At 33.8% G+C, this 19,657-nt stretch overlaps 1 protein-coding gene across 2 annotated transcripts in view; it reads left to right on the forward strand.

Moving 5' to 3' along the window:
* ASCC3 (activating signal cointegrator 1 complex subunit 3) overlaps positions 1-19,657 on the forward strand; it is a 366,641-nt gene that overhangs the window by 65,084 nt on the left and 281,900 nt on the right. For both annotated transcript variants that reach the window (XM_032651063.1, XM_032651064.1), the window contains exons 5-8: positions 7,592-7,712; positions 13,592-13,796; positions 14,506-14,647; positions 15,248-15,373. In XM_032651063.1, coding sequence (XP_032506954.1) covers positions 7,592-7,712; positions 13,592-13,796; positions 14,506-14,647; positions 15,248-15,373 — 594 coding nt within the window. The remainder of the gene's footprint in view (positions 1-7,591; positions 7,713-13,591; positions 13,797-14,505; positions 14,648-15,247; positions 15,374-19,657) is intronic.

Genomic DNA, 19,657 nt, shown 5'->3' on the forward strand with positions numbered 1-19,657 from the left:
AGAGAGAGACTGCGAGTTTGGGGTTGGTAGATGCAAACTGTTACATTTAGAATGGGTAAACAACAAGGTCCTACTGTCTAGCACAGGGAACTATACTCAATATCTTGTGATAAACCATAATGGAAAAGAATATAAAAAAAGAATGCCTCTATGTGTATAACTGAGTCACTTTGCTGCACAGCAGAGATTGGCACAGCATAGTAAATCAACTCTACTTCAATAAAATAAAATAAAATTACTTAAAAGAAAAGAATGGTGTGTCAAGGATATCAGAGGAAAAAAGTGTTTCAAGAAGGATAAGGGGTATTTAGCAATGTGGAGTGATGCATGGAGGATGATCCAGGAAGATGGGACCAGAATAATATTCATTATCTTTATCAAATCTATGAATGGGTATCCTTCGAACAGAATGGATAATAGTAACATCTGCTATCCTTCAGACAGAATGGATAATAGTAACAGTTTGCATAGATATATCTCATTTTTACTTTCTTTTTCATGTTCTTTAGTTTTTTATTGTAACCTTCTTAAAAAGTATAGATTAGAATTGAACTCAGCCCTCTAAATATGGTTCAATCAGTGTAGTATCCTTTGAGATGCTAAATGGGGTTTTGGAGATACAGTACTGCTATTACTACATTAAATTTTTCCCTAGCCTTTATTACATTATTTATTCATATTGAGCCTGTAAATAACCAACCCCCTACCCTTTCAGGATTTTTCTTAGGAATTTGTTTGTGGAATAAGGTTTCCCCATCTTGTACAAGTACACATGAGTTTTTTAAACCTAATTGTGGGGTTTTATATTTACCTCTATTGCTTCTCCTTAGGTCTGGCCAGATTATATCAGACTATCTAGAAAATTTTAAAATTTTGATTCTGTCATGAACTAAATTGACACCTTTAACAAATTTAATTTAATATCTTCTAGTTTATATATATATAATTGATAAAATTTTGAACAGGACAGAGCCATGACAACTCTTTAAAGAGCAACTTTAGTGGGTGATCTCCATATTGAGAATAATTCCATAATCCGCTTAACTGTATTGTCCAAAAGGATACCTCATTCACATCAAGATATCATGCCTACTGTGCATCACTAGCTGTTTTTCATCACTAGCTGAATGCCCGTTGACTATTTGCTAGGGAGAATGGTTGGTCTCTCTTTTGAAAGAGGTCTTTTCGGAACTTCAGATAGACTTATTTTTGACTTTTAATGAATTCTTTAATATTGACTAGATGGAAACAGAATGGAACTGACAAACCTTTTATAAATATGAATTCTATTATCGTTAAAGCCTGTTTTAGTGATTAAATACTTCGTTCAACATGTTTTGACTAACCTGAGAAACAGGGTTCAAACAGGACATTAACATGACCAGAATTGCCTTTTACTTGGAAATAATGTTTTGCCTCTAAATCTTTGAGTAAACCCGTAATGCAAGTGTGTTTGTCATGTTTATTCTGTGGTTTCACAAACCCTCAGCATATCTGCATACCCCAGCTCTTGAACAGATTTATAGTTCTTATTTAGGCCCATTATAACTTTTTGTTATCAATTTTCCTAAGATTTATAATATAATTTTCTGTGATATATTATTTAAAGGTTTTCATTACTTTATATTTTGCTTTTATGATGATGTAATGTGTGTGATTCATTTTGATACTGTGTTGGGGATATAGCATCCACTAGAGCATTGTTTCTATTGGAATAAAAATGATATAACACAGAATACAGTGGAAAGTGGTGTTCACCTTTCCTGAGAGATTCACAAACTACATTCATCTGTTACAAGTGTAAGAAATAAGGAAGTAATCCTGCTTATTAATAATGTTAGTCTGTACAGGGACTTCCCTGGTAGTCCAGTGGTTAAGAATCTGTACTTTCAAGGAAGAGGGACGGGGTTCGATCCCTGGTCGAGGAACTAAGATCCCACATGCTGTGCAGAGTGGCCAAAAAAATTAAAAAAAAAGTTTAAAAGGTAGTCTGTGCATGTTCTGCGATAATTTTTTTTTTTGGCATCTCAGGAACATAGTCTGTTGGTTAATTTTTTTACTTTAATGAAGAACTACTTTAATTTGATAATTTAATTTAATGAAAAAGGAATTATAATAACAATGAGAACCCTGAGCACCTTTGTCTATTGAGAAGTTCCTTAATAGATAATAATGGCTTTAGCAAAATCTACCAGGAAAAGGATATTACCTGTCTATTCCTATTGTGTTTCCTTTGAATCTCATATCCTTAATTTATAGCCAGAGTAGTAAAACTTGCCTTTTTATTGTTTTGAGAGCTGCATTTTTGTTTTTTTAAACTCTGTAGTTGATGCCTGTTTCTCTACCCATAGCTAACTTTTCCCGCCTTTTTTTTCAATTTGATAACTTCTGGAACTTGTGTCAGTGTATAGAGCAGTGATCCAGACAGTTGTACCTTTACAGACAGTCACTCTCAGTGCCAAATTAGTTTGTAGTGCGAATCTTGAATGAGAACTGCACCTGCTCTCAGTGTAGATGAAAATGACAAATGTTAGGGAAAGCGTAATTTGGGATTGCTTTAAATCTGGTGGCAGCTGATCTCAGAATTCTGCTGGGGATTCTTCATTTTGGGTTATGGAAGTCCTGCTATTCAGAGCGAAACAGCCTTCTTGTCTGTTTTGCTAGGTCTTAGGTGTATTATTTTTAAGAAATAACATGCTCTTCGTGCTGTGATTCTATATCTGAGATGTTTTATCTAGAAGTTATCTTCCAAATACATTGGTGGTTTCCTAAAATTATGTTGGACTAAAAATTTCTGAATCTCTAATTTATCATATGTCAACATTATATTTCAAATATGCAAGGGTAGCTGCCACAATAAATCACATTCTTATGGAGGAACTGGTCTCAATTTAAAAATTAACATGTTCTTTGAAAGTTGATAGCATATAAAAGACATTTCATGCTGTATGTAGAGAGCATTTGCTACTACAATTTGTTTGGAATATGGGGGGAGAAGGTATCTTTGTAGGTATGTATTACATTTATCTTTTTTGAATTTGCTTATTCTTTGATATCACCCTTACCTTAAGCATGGGGCTCGTGTCTAAAAGCAATTCAAAACACTCACTTAAAATGCTTATCAGGAAAATTGTATTTAATCTTTATTTTTCAACCCTCAACAGTTTATTGGTTACTTTTAATATCTTAAGTCATTTTGGTTCATAGTTTTAAAAAATAGCTTCATTGATATATAGTTCACATACCATACAGTTCACCCACTTAAAATGTTATAAAGCAGTGTTTTTTAGTATATTCATAGATATATGCAACCATCACCACAGTCAATTTTAGAGCATTTACAAAACCTCAAAAAGAAATCCTAAGCCTTTAGCTAGTATTCCCCTACTCCCCCGCCCCCTTCTCCCAACCCCCAAGCCCTAAACAACCACTAGCCTACTTTCTGTCTCTAGAAATTTCCTTATTTAGGACATTTCATATAAATGGAATCATAATGCGTGGCCTGCTGTGACTGGCTTCTTTCACTTAGCAAAATGTTTTGAAGGTTCATCCATGTTGTACACTACTTCATTCCTTTTTTTAAAAAATAAATTTATTTATTTTATTTATTTTTGTCTGTGTTGGGTCTTCGTTGCTGCGTGCGGGCTTTCTCTAGTTGCGGCGGGCAGGGGCTACTCTTTGTTGCAGTGTGTGGGCTTCTTATTGCTCTGGCTTCTCTTACTGCGGAGCATGGACTCTAGGTGCACGGGCTTCAGTAGTTGCAGCACACGGGCTCAGTAGTTGTGGCCCACAGGCTCTAGAGCACAGACTCAGTAGTTGTGGCGTACAGGCTTAGTTGCTCCGCGGCATGTGGGATCTTCCCTGACCAGGGTTCGAACCCGTGTCCCCTGCATTGGCAGGCGGATTCTCAACCACTACGCCACCAGGGAAGCCCTACTTCATTCATTTTTATGGCTTAGTAATATTCTGTGCTGTGGATGTATACCACATTTTGCTTATCCATGCACGAGTTGATGGACATTTGGGTTGTTTCTACCTTTTGGCTGTGTTAATAGCCCTGTTTGTGTGTAAGTTTTTGTTTGGACACGTTTTAAATTCTTCTGGGTATATACCTAGGAATGGAATTGCTGGGTCATATTGTAATTCTGTGTTTAACTTACTGAGGAACCAGAAAACTGTTTTTCACAATGGCTACACAACTTTGTATTCCTGCACTGTATGAGAATTCCAGTTTTCTCCACATCCTTGCCAACACTTACTATTTTCCATTAAAAAAATAGTTGTTCCAGTGGTTCTTCTTTGCATTTCTTTGATGACTAATGATGTTGAGCATCTTTTCACTTGCTTATTGGCCATTTATATATTTTCCTTGGATAAATTCAGATCCTTTGCTCATTTTTTTTCATTGGTTGTCTTTTTATTATTAGTAAGAATTCTTTATATATTCTGGATACAAGTTCTTTAACAGATATATGATTTGCAAATATTTTCTCCCATTCTGTGAGTTGTTTTATTCACTTTCTTGATGGTGTCCTTTGAAGCAGATGTTTCTTATTTTGATGAAGTCCAAATTATCTGTGTTTTCTTTTGTTGTTCATGCTGTTGGTGTCATATTTAAGAATCCCTTACCAAATCTGAGCCCATTAAATTTACTTCTGTAAAGAGTTTTATAAGTTTATATGTTAAATGTAGATCACTGATCCATTTCGATTTAATTTTTGTATATGGTATAATGGTCCAACTTCAGTTTATTTCATGTCGCTAGCCAGTTGTCCCATCATTTATTGAAAAGACTGATCTTTCCTAACTGAATGGTCTTGGCTCACTTTTGTAAACTTAACTTATTTATTAGTTCTAATAGTATTTTAGTACATTCTTTAGTATTTTCCACATAGAAGATCATAGTGATCTATAAATAGAAATAGTTTTACCTCTTAATTTTCAATCTGGTTGCTTTTTATTTCTTTTTTCTTACCTAATTACCCTGACTTGAACCTCCAGTACAATGTTCAGTAGAAGTCACAACTGCACATTTTTTGGTTTGTTTCTGTTCTTAGTGGGAAACTAATCCAGTGTTTCACCATTAAGTATGATGTTAACTGTGGGATTTTCATAGATGCCCTTTATCAGGTATTAGAAGTTCCTTTCTAGTCCTAACTTGTTGAATGTTTTTACCATGAAAGGATGTTGGGTTTTATCAAATGGTTCTTCTGCATCTGTTGAGCTGATCTTGTGATTTTTGCTTTTTATTCTATTGCTATAATATATAAATTGATTGTCTTATGTTGAACTAACCTGATATTCCTGACATAAATCTCACATTGTCATGGTATATAATTCTTTTTATAAATTGCTGGATTTGATCTGGTTTGCTTGTATTTCACTGAGGATTTTTGTGTCCATATTCCTAAGAAGTACGGGTCTTTAGTTTTCTTATGACGTATTTATTTGTCTGGTTGTGGGGTCAGAGTAATATTGACCTCATAAAATGAGTTGTGAAATATTCTTTCCTCTTGTTTTTGGAAGTGTTTGTGAGGAATTGGTTTTAACTTAAAATGCTTTGTAGAATTCATCATTGAAGCCATCTGGACCTGGACTTTTCTTTGTGGATGTTTTTTGATTATTAATTTAATCTTTCACTTGTTTTAGGTCTATTCAGGTTGTCTGTCTTGGGTTACTTTTGGTAGCTTGGGTCTTTCTAGGAATTTGTCCATTTCATCTAGTCTACCACCTCCAGGGCTTGTTACTGTCATTTGCTTGTTTATTTGTTTAGTGATCTGCTGGATTATTTTAGTGCAAACAGTTCCTTCTACCCTTACTCCACAGTGTTGAGCTTCTGATGTCGTTCCCCAGGGAGCCGCACCTGTGAGTATACCCATAAGGCACTTTGGGATGAAGGTAGTGTTAGCACAAACAACCCTTTTCTACGCTTCCCCTGATTCCATTCAGCTGTTCAGATCGGGACTTGAACCCACATGTGATCTTTACTAATTCCCAGCTGACCATTCTGATGTTTACAAAAATGCCCCTGGGACATAAATTGCTCCATAAACGAATCCACTAAATTTGTGACCCCTTTGAAGGAATAATTCCAAAGGTCAGTGTTGATATATAGTCTCACCCCAAGAGGGTCGTTCCAGTTGTCTCTCCCCTCAGTTCTGTCTTGTAACTTAGTTGTTGAATCTGTGAATCTTCTCCAAATTGTGGTTCACCACAACCTCTGCTCTTTCTGAGAAAGGGCTTCAACTTCATGGCCTGGTTGCAGATGTGGTCTATTTCTTTGGAAGAGATTGGGATCTTTCTGTTTTATGGCTTGGCTCTACCCTCAGGCAAGATTTCTGAGGCAGAACTCTGGAGCTAGGAGTGGGGACAATGGAAGTCTTCTTTCTGAGTGACACCCCTGCTTTCGAAGCTGAGTACTTGATGGAAGGGGTAGGCTGTAGCCTAAATTCTAGGCTTGCCTCTCCTTGTGTGGAATCACTGCCCTATCAGCCAGAGTGAGAGTGATTGGATCACCAGTATTTTCCTTGATGTTTTGCCAAAGATAAGGCCTGTCCACATTTGGGGACAGGGTGGAAGACAGGTGGCCTTCTGTTTAGATAGTGTTAGTAAAATAAACAGCAAAAGGAAAATATTTACTAAATATTTAATGCCTTATATATACTCAACATAAAATTCCTACTTTTAATGGTATTTTTATTTGTGTGGATTCTCTAAGAACAGTTAGAATTTGTTTAATATAAAATCTTCACATGTAGAATTAAAGTATAACATTTCTGGACAGGAAAAATATATATACCCCCAAACCATATATGAGGAAATCTAAAGGCTTTCTGGCACAGTTATTTCATACAGTTATATAATTGAAAGCCTCTGAATCATAAAACTGGTTCTCTGACTCTGGAAACAACTTAATCTTTGGCAATCACTCTGCATAGGAGAGTAGAATATGCATAAAAACTTTTAATAAAGTTACAGAAAGCACTTGCAGTACTGTGTTTCAGATTTCATATATATTAAGCATTGAAAATTATTGATACTTACTAATTAAGCAATAATTAATAAAAATACACTTTAACAAAAAAATACAATTAATTGTTTTTTAAGCACTAAAAATTTGGCATGTCATGATTTATTAAAACATTCTAATGATTTTTAACTCTAAAATGATAGCTCTTATTAGTAAGTTGTAAGAAAAATGGTACTCTGCACTCTATTTGGGAAAACCAGAATGGTATGTTAAAAAGCAAATTAATTTTAGAATTTCACTTGGTTATACCAAGAAAAAAACAAGTGTCAGAATTTTTTATTCTGTGATTTAGAGTTTTATATATAAATCATAATTATTTTAACAGTTGGATCGTGCTCTTTAATTATATAATTGCAGATAGTCTTATGAAGCCGAAAGCTCCTTAGCAATGTGAAGCACTGTAACTTTCCTAAATTATTATTTTTTTATGATTCTTTTCTAAATACTTTTTAGTTTCTTCTGTGTTAGTTTAGCTTCATAGCTGTGTTGAATAGGGTGTTAATAACTTGAAAAAATAATTAATTTTGAGGTAACAGTTTGTTTTGATTTTCCTCTTATAAGCTGTTTGAACTGCTGGGACCTGATGGACTTGAACTTATTGAGAAACTCCTCCAGAACAGAATTACAATTGTGGACAGATTTCTTAATTCTTCAAATGATCATAAGTTGCAAGCTCTTCAAGGTAAGAAGTGTTCAGTGGTAATTCTATTTTAAAGGAAAAATTCATTGTTTAGCAGTCTATTTAATACAATTTTACTTTTAATATTCTTTGGTTGATTATGTAGCTTACTGATACCATTCTCTTAAGTAGATTTTAGGTGTGGCAGATTATGAAACAAGTGTCAATGCCCTAAATAGGGTATTATGTCAGAGATTCTGTTTATGTTTAGGTATAGCAGAAGATTTGGAAAGGCAAAAAAAAATTTTAAGGAAATACATATAGTGCTTACAGTGGGTCAAGTAGAGTTATAATTTATAACCACTTTTATTTTGAAAACTTTCAGACCTTAGTAGTGGTGCAAGGATAGTGTAATGAATACTCACGTACTCTTCATGTAGATTCACCATCATTAACATTTTGCTTCCACCCCCCCATTATCATTCTCTACACACACACACACACACACACACACACACACACAGGCGTATGCACACATGGACACACACATATGCACATTTAAAATTTTTGCTGAACAATGACTAGAAGTTGCAGACATTATAATACTTCAGATATAAAATTTCAACATACAATAAGAGTCTCCTGCTTATCTGAAATACAGTTATCACACCCAGCAAGTTGAACATGCATATAGTTATGTATTATATATGTTTGAAAATCCCAGAAGAATTAGAAAGAGTTGTCAAGGAAGCTAAAATTTTTTTTTTTTTAAAAGCCTGACTTACTATGAGACAACTGATGCCAAACTCAGGTTTTAGGTGGTAAGTAGGAAAACTGAGTTTCTTACCTTTACCCAAATGTCTTTGCCAGCTTTATAAATAGCTTGGAATTTTTAAAAAGTGCATGGGCATAGGAAATTAGACCCCCTTCTTCAAACTAGTCAACATTTACCCTTCCTTTATGTAAGTGACGTCACCTTTTCCTTATGAGTGTGGCACGGAAAGGAAATTACAAAAAGAGCCTTAATTTAAATCCAAAATTTCTTATGGGTTTTCTTTATCCTACACTTTGATTACTGATAGTTGCCTTGGAGTTACTTTGAGATGTCTAGAAACTTTGAAGATTGGAGTTTAGCCACTTTGTCTTTCTGCAAGTCTCTTGGTTCTTTAAGTATATTGAACACTTATAAACTACCTTGCTGTAAGAGGACTTTCACCTGTTAAACAGTGCTTAATCAGACATTGCAATAAGCCAGCAGAACTTAGGAGCATTTAAAATGTGTATCTGCCAGAAGAAAAGGAATGAATTTAAATATCTGGTCTTGCGATGTAATTTCTGAGGATTTGATGTTCATTTTGTCAGCCTTTTAAGTGCTGATACGTACTGATTCCACCTTTTATTAGTGCTAATTTATTAATGAAAAGTTCAAAATGAGTTCAGCTTCACATTTTTTTAAGAAAGCTGTGGATGATGAGTTAATGTTTTGTAGTTTCATTATGTCCATTTTTGTTTAACATTTATACACAAACTTTATTCTACTAGGATAACTTTAAGAAGCAACACACTTTTTAACCTAAAACCAAATATTAAATTTGAATTATTAAAAAATATTTGAACCATCAGTCTGCCCTGAAATATTTTCTACTCTTCTCAATCAGCTTTTACTCTTTTAGTCTATGCTAGATTGTTACTAATGTTGCTACTATTTAAGAATAATAATTATACCATAGAAAATTGGGGCATTTAAACAAACTTCTTCTAAGGACTGTGGTAAAAGAAGAGCTGACAAGTGAGCAGATTAGGTTTTTTGTGTATCTTCATTAAAGATGATTTTCCTTATTTTGGGGGGGAGGGAGAAAGAAATATTCTTGAAGAAAAGAATCATTAGACTCTGTTACTTTATCACTGTTCTCATCCATTTATATCTTTTGATATAAATTTTATGTTAACGATCCTTCAAAATTCTCTTAAAAATACCAAATCGTATTTGTATTCTCTATTAAGCTACCTTAGTAAGACAGCTGCATCCTGCTCTTTTCTCTGTTCCACAAAATCATGGTCTTAGAGAGCAATAGCTTCCTGCCATTTAGCATTTTCTAGCTTTCATACTGATTTTCTTTGAATCCTTTTATCCAGATATATATACATCCACCCTACTTTATCTCTGTTCTTATAACCAGGAAATGTAAGGTAGGTGAGAAGTGGGTGGGTATTGTGTACTCACTGCTAAATTGAGGATAGCTGTGAATTAAATTCTGTTTGGGGGATGGTTGTAGAGAATGTTTAGTACGAGGTGTATGATAAAATAAAAATTAAGTTAGCTCATGCTGTCAAATGACAGTGTTTTGAGTAGTTATACAAGACTTTTTCTGTCATAATAACATTTTAAAAGGTTACAAACTCTATGTGTTCTTCAGTAAAATTTTGTTTTAGAATTGCTGTTAAGCTTATTCGTTTCATTTCTTCTTGTCAATCTCTACAGTTAACTGAACTCAACAAGGAGAATCATGCACTTAAGCATTTGTGCTTTATAACTTGATTTTTAAAATCACCTATTATGTTCAATCTTATGGGATTTCAGTATATTCTGATTGAGGCCTTATAAAGCTATCAATGAGGTAGACATATTTTCTTCTTATAATTTTAATTTCCTTATTTTGATGATCACAAATGTGTCCAGTAGTGTTTTGTTACTGTCACATTTGTTTAAAATGTTAATGTCATTAGCATAAAATATAGTGTGTCACCCAAAGTATTTAGTTTCACGTACAAAATGTTTAACATTCATTTATAGCAATAAGTACATGGCATTATTCACATTTTTAAAAATCCTGCTTAATATCTCTGTCGTTGAATGTGTGACTTTGAAATCAGGTTAATTTTTTTCATAGTTCAGAGTACATTTGAAAAATGCCATTATGTTTCTTTCTTTCTCTAACACTGAGAGTTAGTTGGTTATAAATTCAATCATTATAATAGTATATAAGATTTATTTACAAAGTACAACATATAAAACTTACTTAGAAAAATACTTTTGAGCTATAAAATGTAGTTCTAATATAGATGGGATTATATCTTATTTCATAATTTTGAGATGTAATAAATCTTTATTTCTCACTTTCCTTTTTGCGACTTATAGAGCCATTATACGGAGGGGTTATTTCATGTGATTGAGAGTTAAAATGACTTATTCAAAATCATGTAATGAGATAGTGACAAATGTCTGAGAATTGTGAAGATTTGACTTAGAAAGCTAATTTCCCCCTCTTGATGCTAAGCTTAATTCCTTCCTTGTTCTGTATTGGATCTTGGAAGTTGATAAAATAACTTGCACTGTGCTCCTTCGGAGTATGGACCAATTCCATTCTTCATTGTCTTCCTAGCCTAGCAGCAGTGCCTGGCACCTAGTAGGTCCTTAACACAGTAACAGTATTGACTTGGTTTGCTTCCAGTGACATTCCTATCAGTTCTTTTAGGGCTGCAGTGAGCCAAGATACTACTACTTGGAAAGATTGAATTAAACACAGAAAGTAATCCTGTTGGAAGAAAATTTTTCCTGTATATTGAGTTGACCAACCACAGGTTTAAATTGTACCTTGTAAACACTGAGCTTTGATTGACCTGATTCCTCTTAGTGGTTCTAGACTTCTTCCATTTAAAAAAAAACTGCATTTCCCAAATCAAAACTACAATGAGGTATCACCTCACACCAGTCAGAATGGCCATTGTTAAAAAGTCTACACATAATAAATTCTGGAGAGGATGTGGAGAAAAGCGAACCCTCTTGCGCCTTTGGTGGGAATGTAAATTGATACAGCCACTGTGGAGAACAGTGTGGAGGTTCCTTAAAAAACTAAAAACAGAACTACCATACGACCCAGCAATCCCACTACTGGGCATATACCCTGAGAAAACCATAATTCAAAAAGAGTCATGTACTAATATGGAGGTTCCTTAATAAACTAAAAATAGGGAATTCCCTGGTGGTCTGCTGGTTAGGACTCTGCACTTCTACTGCAGGGGCCTGTGCTCGATCCCTGGTCAGGGAACTAAGATCCCACAAGCTATGTGGCGTGACCAAAAAACAAGAAAAGAAAAACCAAACTGAAAACAGATTCACCATATGATCCTGCAATCCCACTCCTGGGCATATATCTGGAGAAAACTCTAATTTGAAGGGACACACACACCCCAGTGTTCGTAGCAGCACTATTTACAATAGCCAAGACATGGAAGCAACCGAAGTGTCCATTGACAGATGAATGGATAAAGAAGATGCGGTATATGTATGCAATGGAATATTACTCCACTTTAGAAAAGAATGATATAATCCCATTTGCCTCAACATGGATGGACCTAGAGATGATTTATTTATTTTTAACATCTCTATTGGAGTATAATTGCTTTACAATGGTGTGTTAGTTTCTGCTTTATAACAAAGTGAATCAGTGATACATATACATATGTTTCCGTATCTCTTCCCTCTTGTGTCTCCCTCCCTCCCACCCTCCCTATCCCACCCCTCCAGGCGGTCACAAAGCACTGAGCTGATCTCCCTGTGCTATGCGGCTGCTTCCCACTAGCTATCTACCTTACGTCTGGTAGTGTATATATGTCCATGCCTCTCTCTCGCTTTGTCACAGCTTACCCTTCCCCCTCCTCATATCCTCAAGTCCATTCTCTAGTAGGTCTGTGTCTTTATTCCTGTCTTACCCCTAGGTTCTTCATGACAGTTTTTTTTTCTTAAATTCCATATATATGTGTTAGCATACGGTATTTGTCTTTCTCTTTCTGACTTACTTCACTCTGTATGACAGACTCTAGGTCTATCCACCTCATTACAAATAGCTCAATTTCATTTCTTTTTATGGCTGAGTAATATTCCATTGTATATATGTGCTACATCTTCTTTATCCATTCATCTGATGATGGACACTTAGGTTGTTTCCATCTCTGGGCTATTGTAAATAGAGCTGCAATGAACATTTTGTGGACCTAGAGATTATTATATTACGTGAAGTAAGTCAGACAGAGAAAGACAAATATCATATCACTTATATGTGAAATCTAAAAAAGAGATACAAATGAACTTATTTGCAAAACAGAGGTAGGCTCACATAGAAACAAACTTATGTTTACCAAAGGGGATGGGGAAGGGAGATAAATTAGGAGTTTGGGATTAACATATACACACTACTATATATAAAATAGATAAATAACAAGGACCTACTGTATAGCACAGGGAACTATATTCACTATCTTGTAATAACCTAAAATGGAAAAGAATTTGAAAAAATATATATATATGTAGCTGAATCACTTTGCTGTACATCTGAAATTAACACAGTATAAATTAACTATAATTCAATTTAAAAAATGATTAAAAAACCTGCATTTCCATGAAAAGGTGGATCATACTGTTTCTTTATTTGCTTTAGTCATCTTCTAAATATATCCTGAGCTGTATTTTAGTTTTATTTTATTTCATGTATAAATTAGTAGTGACATATAGACAATTTAACAGAGTAAGGCCTATTACATAGGGAAAAGTATCATATATGTAAAGAATATCTTTATTTTATTATTATGTTAACAGTAAATGCTAATTAGTATTGATAATTATTATATTTATTGAAATTATATAAACAGATTTCAAAATTGTGAAATAGAAGTTTTAGGTTTCTGATGTTATATCCAAGAATTTATAACGTTAAACTATTTAGTCTGTAAGAAGAAAATATCTGCTGACTTTTCCAAAACCAGTATACCATTTAGAAATTGTGATTTAGAAAAACTCTCCTTAAAACATATAATTGAATGTGTCAGTTAAAAAAAAAAAGAATTCTTAGAGCATTGTGCTATCTTATGTTTTGGTGAGAAGGAAAACAATGGTTTTCCTAAAGGTTAAGCTTGTAAAATATGACCTTAAATTTGCTTTGCAGACAATTGCAAAAAAATTTTAGGAGAAAATGCTAAACCTAATTACGGTTGTCAAGTCACTATTCAGTCTGAACAAGAGAAGCAGTTAATGAAACAGTATCGCCGGGAAGAGAAAAGAATTGCCAGACGAGAAAAAAAGGCTGGAGAAGATGGAGAAATTGCAGAAGGACTCCTGTGCTTTGATCCTAAGGAACTGCGGATACACAGGTAATAAAAGCCAGAAGCTGAAAAATGCTTGTGTTGTAATTGCTACTTTAACGTATCATTATAATTATTTAGTTTAGTTTTAACAAATTAGATGATTCTTATTTCTAGTCATGTTTTCTTACAAGAATAGAATTTTGTTGTATGAAAACCTAATTTTCTGGGATAAAAAATCAGTGATCCGCTTAATTAGAATATTCTTGGTTGCATCAACGTAGGTGAGAGATTTTGGTGCTGTGCATACACCACTAGGTTAAACTTTATGAAGCGTACACAAATTTATTTTGAGACTTTTTTCTTTCCTACCTTAATGAATACATTTTCCCATATTGTTACCAAGAAGTAGAAAGGAGAAAAATGAAATAAAGGCATTATTATACATGGTGTTTAAATATTGAAACCCATTTAAAAAAAGGATTTTACACTTTGTTAAATATCTTTGGATTGTAACAAAGAAAATTATAAATAAAAAAACATTAAGTCAAACTTATCAGATGATGTTATCTAAAAATAGTACCTGAAAATGTGTTGATGCTTATATGGTTACACAGAAAATTTCAGGATTGCTAATAACTTCCTTTGTGTAGTTTAATTTCTTCACTTTTATAGTGGAAGGCTGCGTGAAATAGTTATTATAATGACTTTGTTTAGTATATGCTTTCCTTTGCAAGATAAAAATTACAGATTTAGCCTATTATTTTTGTATTTACAGAGAGCAAGCACTTATGAACGCTAGAAACGTTCCAATTCTGAGCAGGCAGAGAGACATGGATGTTGAGAAAATACGTTATCCACATGTTTATGATTCCCAGGCTGAAGCCATGAGAACATCTGCATTCATTGCTGGTGCAAAGGTATGCATTGGTATATGACCACTTTTGGATAACATGTCTGTTCTGAGGAAATGACACATTGATTTTCCCTGTTTCTTTTGTGATTCTAGTACTAGTTGACTATTCTATGCTAAATTGTATTTTTAAATATTGAGGAAAATGAGATAGTGCAGTTTATGTAAAATTCTTAGCACATGGTAGGTTTTCAAAACATATTTGTTCTCCTCCCTTTCATTATTTATGCAACTTGTGTTTTTGAGTTTTAGCAGTTGCATCACTTTTTGCCTAAACTTTACACTGTGTATTGCACATTTTCCCTGGCTACATGACTACATTTGTCTTCAAGAATACCATCTAATTAACGTACACTTAAAATTCATCAACATAATATGGTTCGTGTGTTATATGAGATATCTGATTCATGAATGCTTTGTGTGTGTGGTTTTTTGTTTGTTTTTGTTTTGTTTTTTCTTGTTTTCCTTTAAATTAGCTAAATTTATTTACCAGTGCTATGTCATAAAACAAATAGTGTTCTTTTTTCTCTCTTTACTTAAAGAATCTTTACCAAAGTAATTGTTCTGTTTTGTATTATTATTGGATTTTAATTTTTGATGTTTATAGATGATTTTACCAGAAGGAATCCAAAGAGAGAACAACAAGATATATGAAGAAGTAAAGATTCCTTATAGTGAACCAATGCCAGTTGGGTTTGAGGAAAAACCAGTTTATATCCAAGACTTAGATGAGGTAAGATTATCATTTTATAAAGTTGATATTTTTGATGCTTGTTATGTTTTTGAATGCATTCGTATTAGAAAAATTATTTTTAAAAGTTGGTTAATACAATAAAGAGATACATGCAGTTGGTTACTAATGAAGTAGGGGAGTTTAAATTAAAAAAAACACATATATACATATATTTCTTTACACATTGAACATATTTGTGTATATTTTGTGTATTTCTATAATTTTATGTTTATTTTGGTTATTTTAGCTAATATTTCATTTAACCTACATAAGCTGACTTAAGTAAACTGTTTTAAAGGATTCATGTATTGATAGGTCAAATGTTCAACCTATGATAAAATAGAATATTATTTGGGGCCAGGACCAAATTCCAAACTATTTAATTAACTTTCCCTCAGCTTTTAAATTTTGAATAATTTCAGTCCTATGGAAAAGATGCATGAATAGTACTATTCTTATACCCTTTTGTCTTGATTCACCATTTGTTAAAATTTTGCCATATTTGCTTTATCTCAAAGTAAAATATTTCTTCATTTAGTTTAAAGTATATACATTATTTAAGGTTAACCTTTTCATCACCAAAATGAAGTTGCTTTATTTTCATATATATATTTCATATGAAGTCATTCAGAAATATCAAATAATATAGGCAAGCAAAAGGAGCAGCAAAAAGAATAACTACAGCCAACCAAAATTGACTCCATTCTACACATGTGTGTGCATGTTTGTTTTGTTTTTACAAAAATAGAATTATATCACACATTTTGTTCTATGTTTGTATATATACTTATATACATCTTTCTATGTCAGTAGACATATTTCTACAGCATCATTTTAAATCACTATACAGTACTCCATTTTATGTCTTTATTAGTTTTAAACCAATTTGTTATTATTACAATTTTAAGTTGTTTCCTGCAATAAGTTTTTATAATAGACTAAAATTATAATTAAATCTTACATTAATGGGTTTCATCCTGTGCATCAGAATTATCTGTAGAACTTTTTCAAAATCCAGGTGCCTCAGTCCCTGTTACATCATAATCTCTTGGGAGGGGCCCACAAATCTATATTTTGAATATGATTTTCAGAGCTCTGTAGTTGATTCTGAAATGCAGCCAGGACTGAGAGCCTACAGGATTAAATAATTATATATATAATTCTTGTTAAACCTTACCAGTCATTATAAGGATTATCATCATGAAGATTTATTTAATTTTATATATTAAATATTAACATTTTTTCATATAAAAGCATCATTGACATTCATTGTCTATGTAATGAACGAGCCAGGCTTCTTAGTTTTTTTCATACTTATTTCAAATAAATACTTTGTTCATTTTAATTTAGATTATAGGAGTAATAGAGATTTCTGAATGGGTTAATTCCATCAGCAGCCTTAATGTCTCTTTGCCATGTAACCTAATACACTTGTAGGTTCCATGGATTTGGATGTGAACATCATTGGGGATCATTATCCTCCCTGCCACACATGATATGGATGACCACAGTTTAAATGTTAACCTGTTGAAGGACATCTGTGTTATTTACAGTTTTTGGCTGTTACGAATTTTATGAGTCTGTTTGGGCTGCCGTAACTACAGCCTAGTTGGCTTAAACAACAGACATTTATTGTTTCGCAGTCCTGGAGGCTAGAAGTCCCAGATCAAGGTGCCAACAGATACGTTTTCTGGTGAGGACTCTTTTCCTGGATTGCAGCCAGGTGTTTTCTTTCTGTGTCCCTGTGGCCTCTTCTCTGTGTGTGTACACAGAGAGACCTCTGGTTTCTTTTCCGCTTCTTATAAGGACACCAGCCCTATCGGATTAGGGCCCCATTCAGATGACCTCATATAACCTTAGTTACTTCCCTGAAGGTCCTGTCTCCAAATATGGTCACTTTGGGAGTTAGGGCTTTAATTTATGAAACTTGGGGGGGACATAATTGCATCTATAACATGGTTAAAGCTGCTCTAGACATTGTTGTACAGGTTTTTGTGTGAACATAAGTTTTCATTTCTTTGGGATAAATGCCCAAGAGTGCAATTACTCGGTCATATTGTAGTTGTGTGTTTAGTTTTCTAAGAAACTACCACAGTTTTTTTCTAGAGTAGCATTTTATATGCCCATCAGCAATCCAGTGTGATCTAGTTTCTCTACGTATTTGCCAGCATTTGGTGATATCACTATTTTTAATTTTTATTTTAACCATTTTAATTCATATTTTTATATATTATTTATATTTTTATTTTAACCATTCTGATAGCGTGTAGAGAGTTCTCATTGTGGTTTAAATTTGCACGTTCATAAGGGGCAGTAATTGGGGAATAATACATTCAAATGCAATGTGTCATTATAAGTACATAAGTAAACTGTTTGCCGTGTTAGCAATGTAGATAATGATCCCACCAGATGTCATTAACCATGGATATTAATATAGAGCTCAGGAGAAAAATATAGATGTTAACAGAATGTGAGTTTAGTTAGATGCTTCTGTTGGTTTGGATCTTTTTTATGCAAGGCATAAAATCTTTAAAATCATAGGATGTTTCTGTATCAGGAAAAGTGCTCTTGAGTATGGTATCTTTCTCTTTTCACTAAGATCATAATTGCATGCCATTCCTGACAGTCCTATGGAACTACAGATAAAACAGTTTTATGTCTTCCCACTGACTGAATGTCGCATCAGATAAATTTGTCCTCTCTACTTAAATTACTTCTATAATTTGATTAAAAAGATAACAAGAATTTTAAAATTCTAAAATGATGTGCAAATTTTCTGTTAATACTGTTAAATGGGTTTTATACTTTCTTAGAGAGGGAATAATCTAAAAAACAAAGTGATGGGTTTCTGTATTAGAACTCACTCAGTTGGAAGTTAGAGAAACGAAACTGAAATCAAGTTTTAGCAATGAAGGCAGAATGTTGGCTTTTCTAACCAGAATGTGCAGGAGTAAAGCTGCCTATGTGTCCAGATGGATATATAGGTTCACATGATGTCATCAGATCTTTTCCTCTGTCTTCGTCGTTCTCTTTCTCCATCTCTTTATTTCCTTCTCTTCTCTTTCCTTTCCCCCTTATCTCCTCCTCCCTCTCTTTTACCCCTTCTCACCCTCCTTTTATTTCTCTGGTTCTTTTCATCCCGACTCCCAGATATGCTTTCTCCATATAATCAGGGAAGAACATAGGACGGCAACTCCAAGCATATCTGCTTCCCTCTCCTCTAATGCTAAAAGCAAGAGGGTTTTCCCCACAGAAAACCCCTGGGATGCCATCAAGAGTCAAGGAGGAGTTTACCAAAGAAAGATGAGTGCTGTTATTACCTTAAAAAGGAGAAGGAGAAAGATGCTAAGCAGATGGAATTATGTCTTTGATATTTTGGTGAAAGAGTGAGGTTTGCTTTTTTGTTGGTGTTAAGTAAGTTGACTGCTATCTATTTCCACAGTTGGGAGTTATATTTTTTAAATAGCCAATAGAGTGTTATTCAGCAGAATTGAAATACTGATCCAAATATACTGTTTAGTTTGGAAAGGTAATATAAAAGATGCATATAATGTTTCATTTGAGAAGTTAAGAAAGTTGAGTCCTATGAAGTCTGAATGTAGAAAATTTGAGATTTTCTGTGACCCCAGGTTATTGAATTCCATGCTTACAGGCTGGGTTCTGGGGGAAATGATGAATAGGGTATTATCCCTGATCTTAAGTTATTCTGTGTAGTGTATCTGCCCCACACGATTTCCATGGAAATAACTAATACAGTAGGGTATGTTGACAAATTTCTGTGGCGGCACAGAGAAGGCAGACTAAGTTCACAGAAGGAGCCATCATGAAGGTGAATGAGGGCACAGGATTTTGCCAGATAGACAGAAGAGGGTGGGGGGTGTAGATGAAGGATGCTCCATGAAACAGTTTGTGACCTTTTGTAAACAAGTATTTCAGTGTTATTAGCATGTAAGCTACATGTGGAGAGTGGTAGTAAATTAGTTTAAAAAGAGACTTAATCGTGCACATGAAGGGCTTTGAAAACCGTAGTAGGTTTAGACTCAATATTGTGGGAAATGCTGCTTCTTAAAAATAAAAGTAAATGATCAAGTATTTTCACTTCCAGAATTACTGTGGTTGCAATAAAAAGCTGATGATTGAGAGTAGAACTGCTGCAGTAGTTCAAGGGAGAAATGCTATGTGCCTGAATGAAGAAAGTGGAGCCTATATAGAAAGTGGGACAGTGGAGAATAGTTTAGCTGTTAGTACATGTAACGTCTGATGACTGGTTTAAGTGACAGGAGA

Source organism: Phocoena sinus, chromosome 12, assembly GCF_008692025.1.
Source record: "Phocoena sinus isolate mPhoSin1 chromosome 12, mPhoSin1.pri, whole genome shotgun sequence".
NCBI lineage: Eukaryota > Metazoa > Chordata > Mammalia > Artiodactyla > Phocoenidae > Phocoena > Phocoena sinus.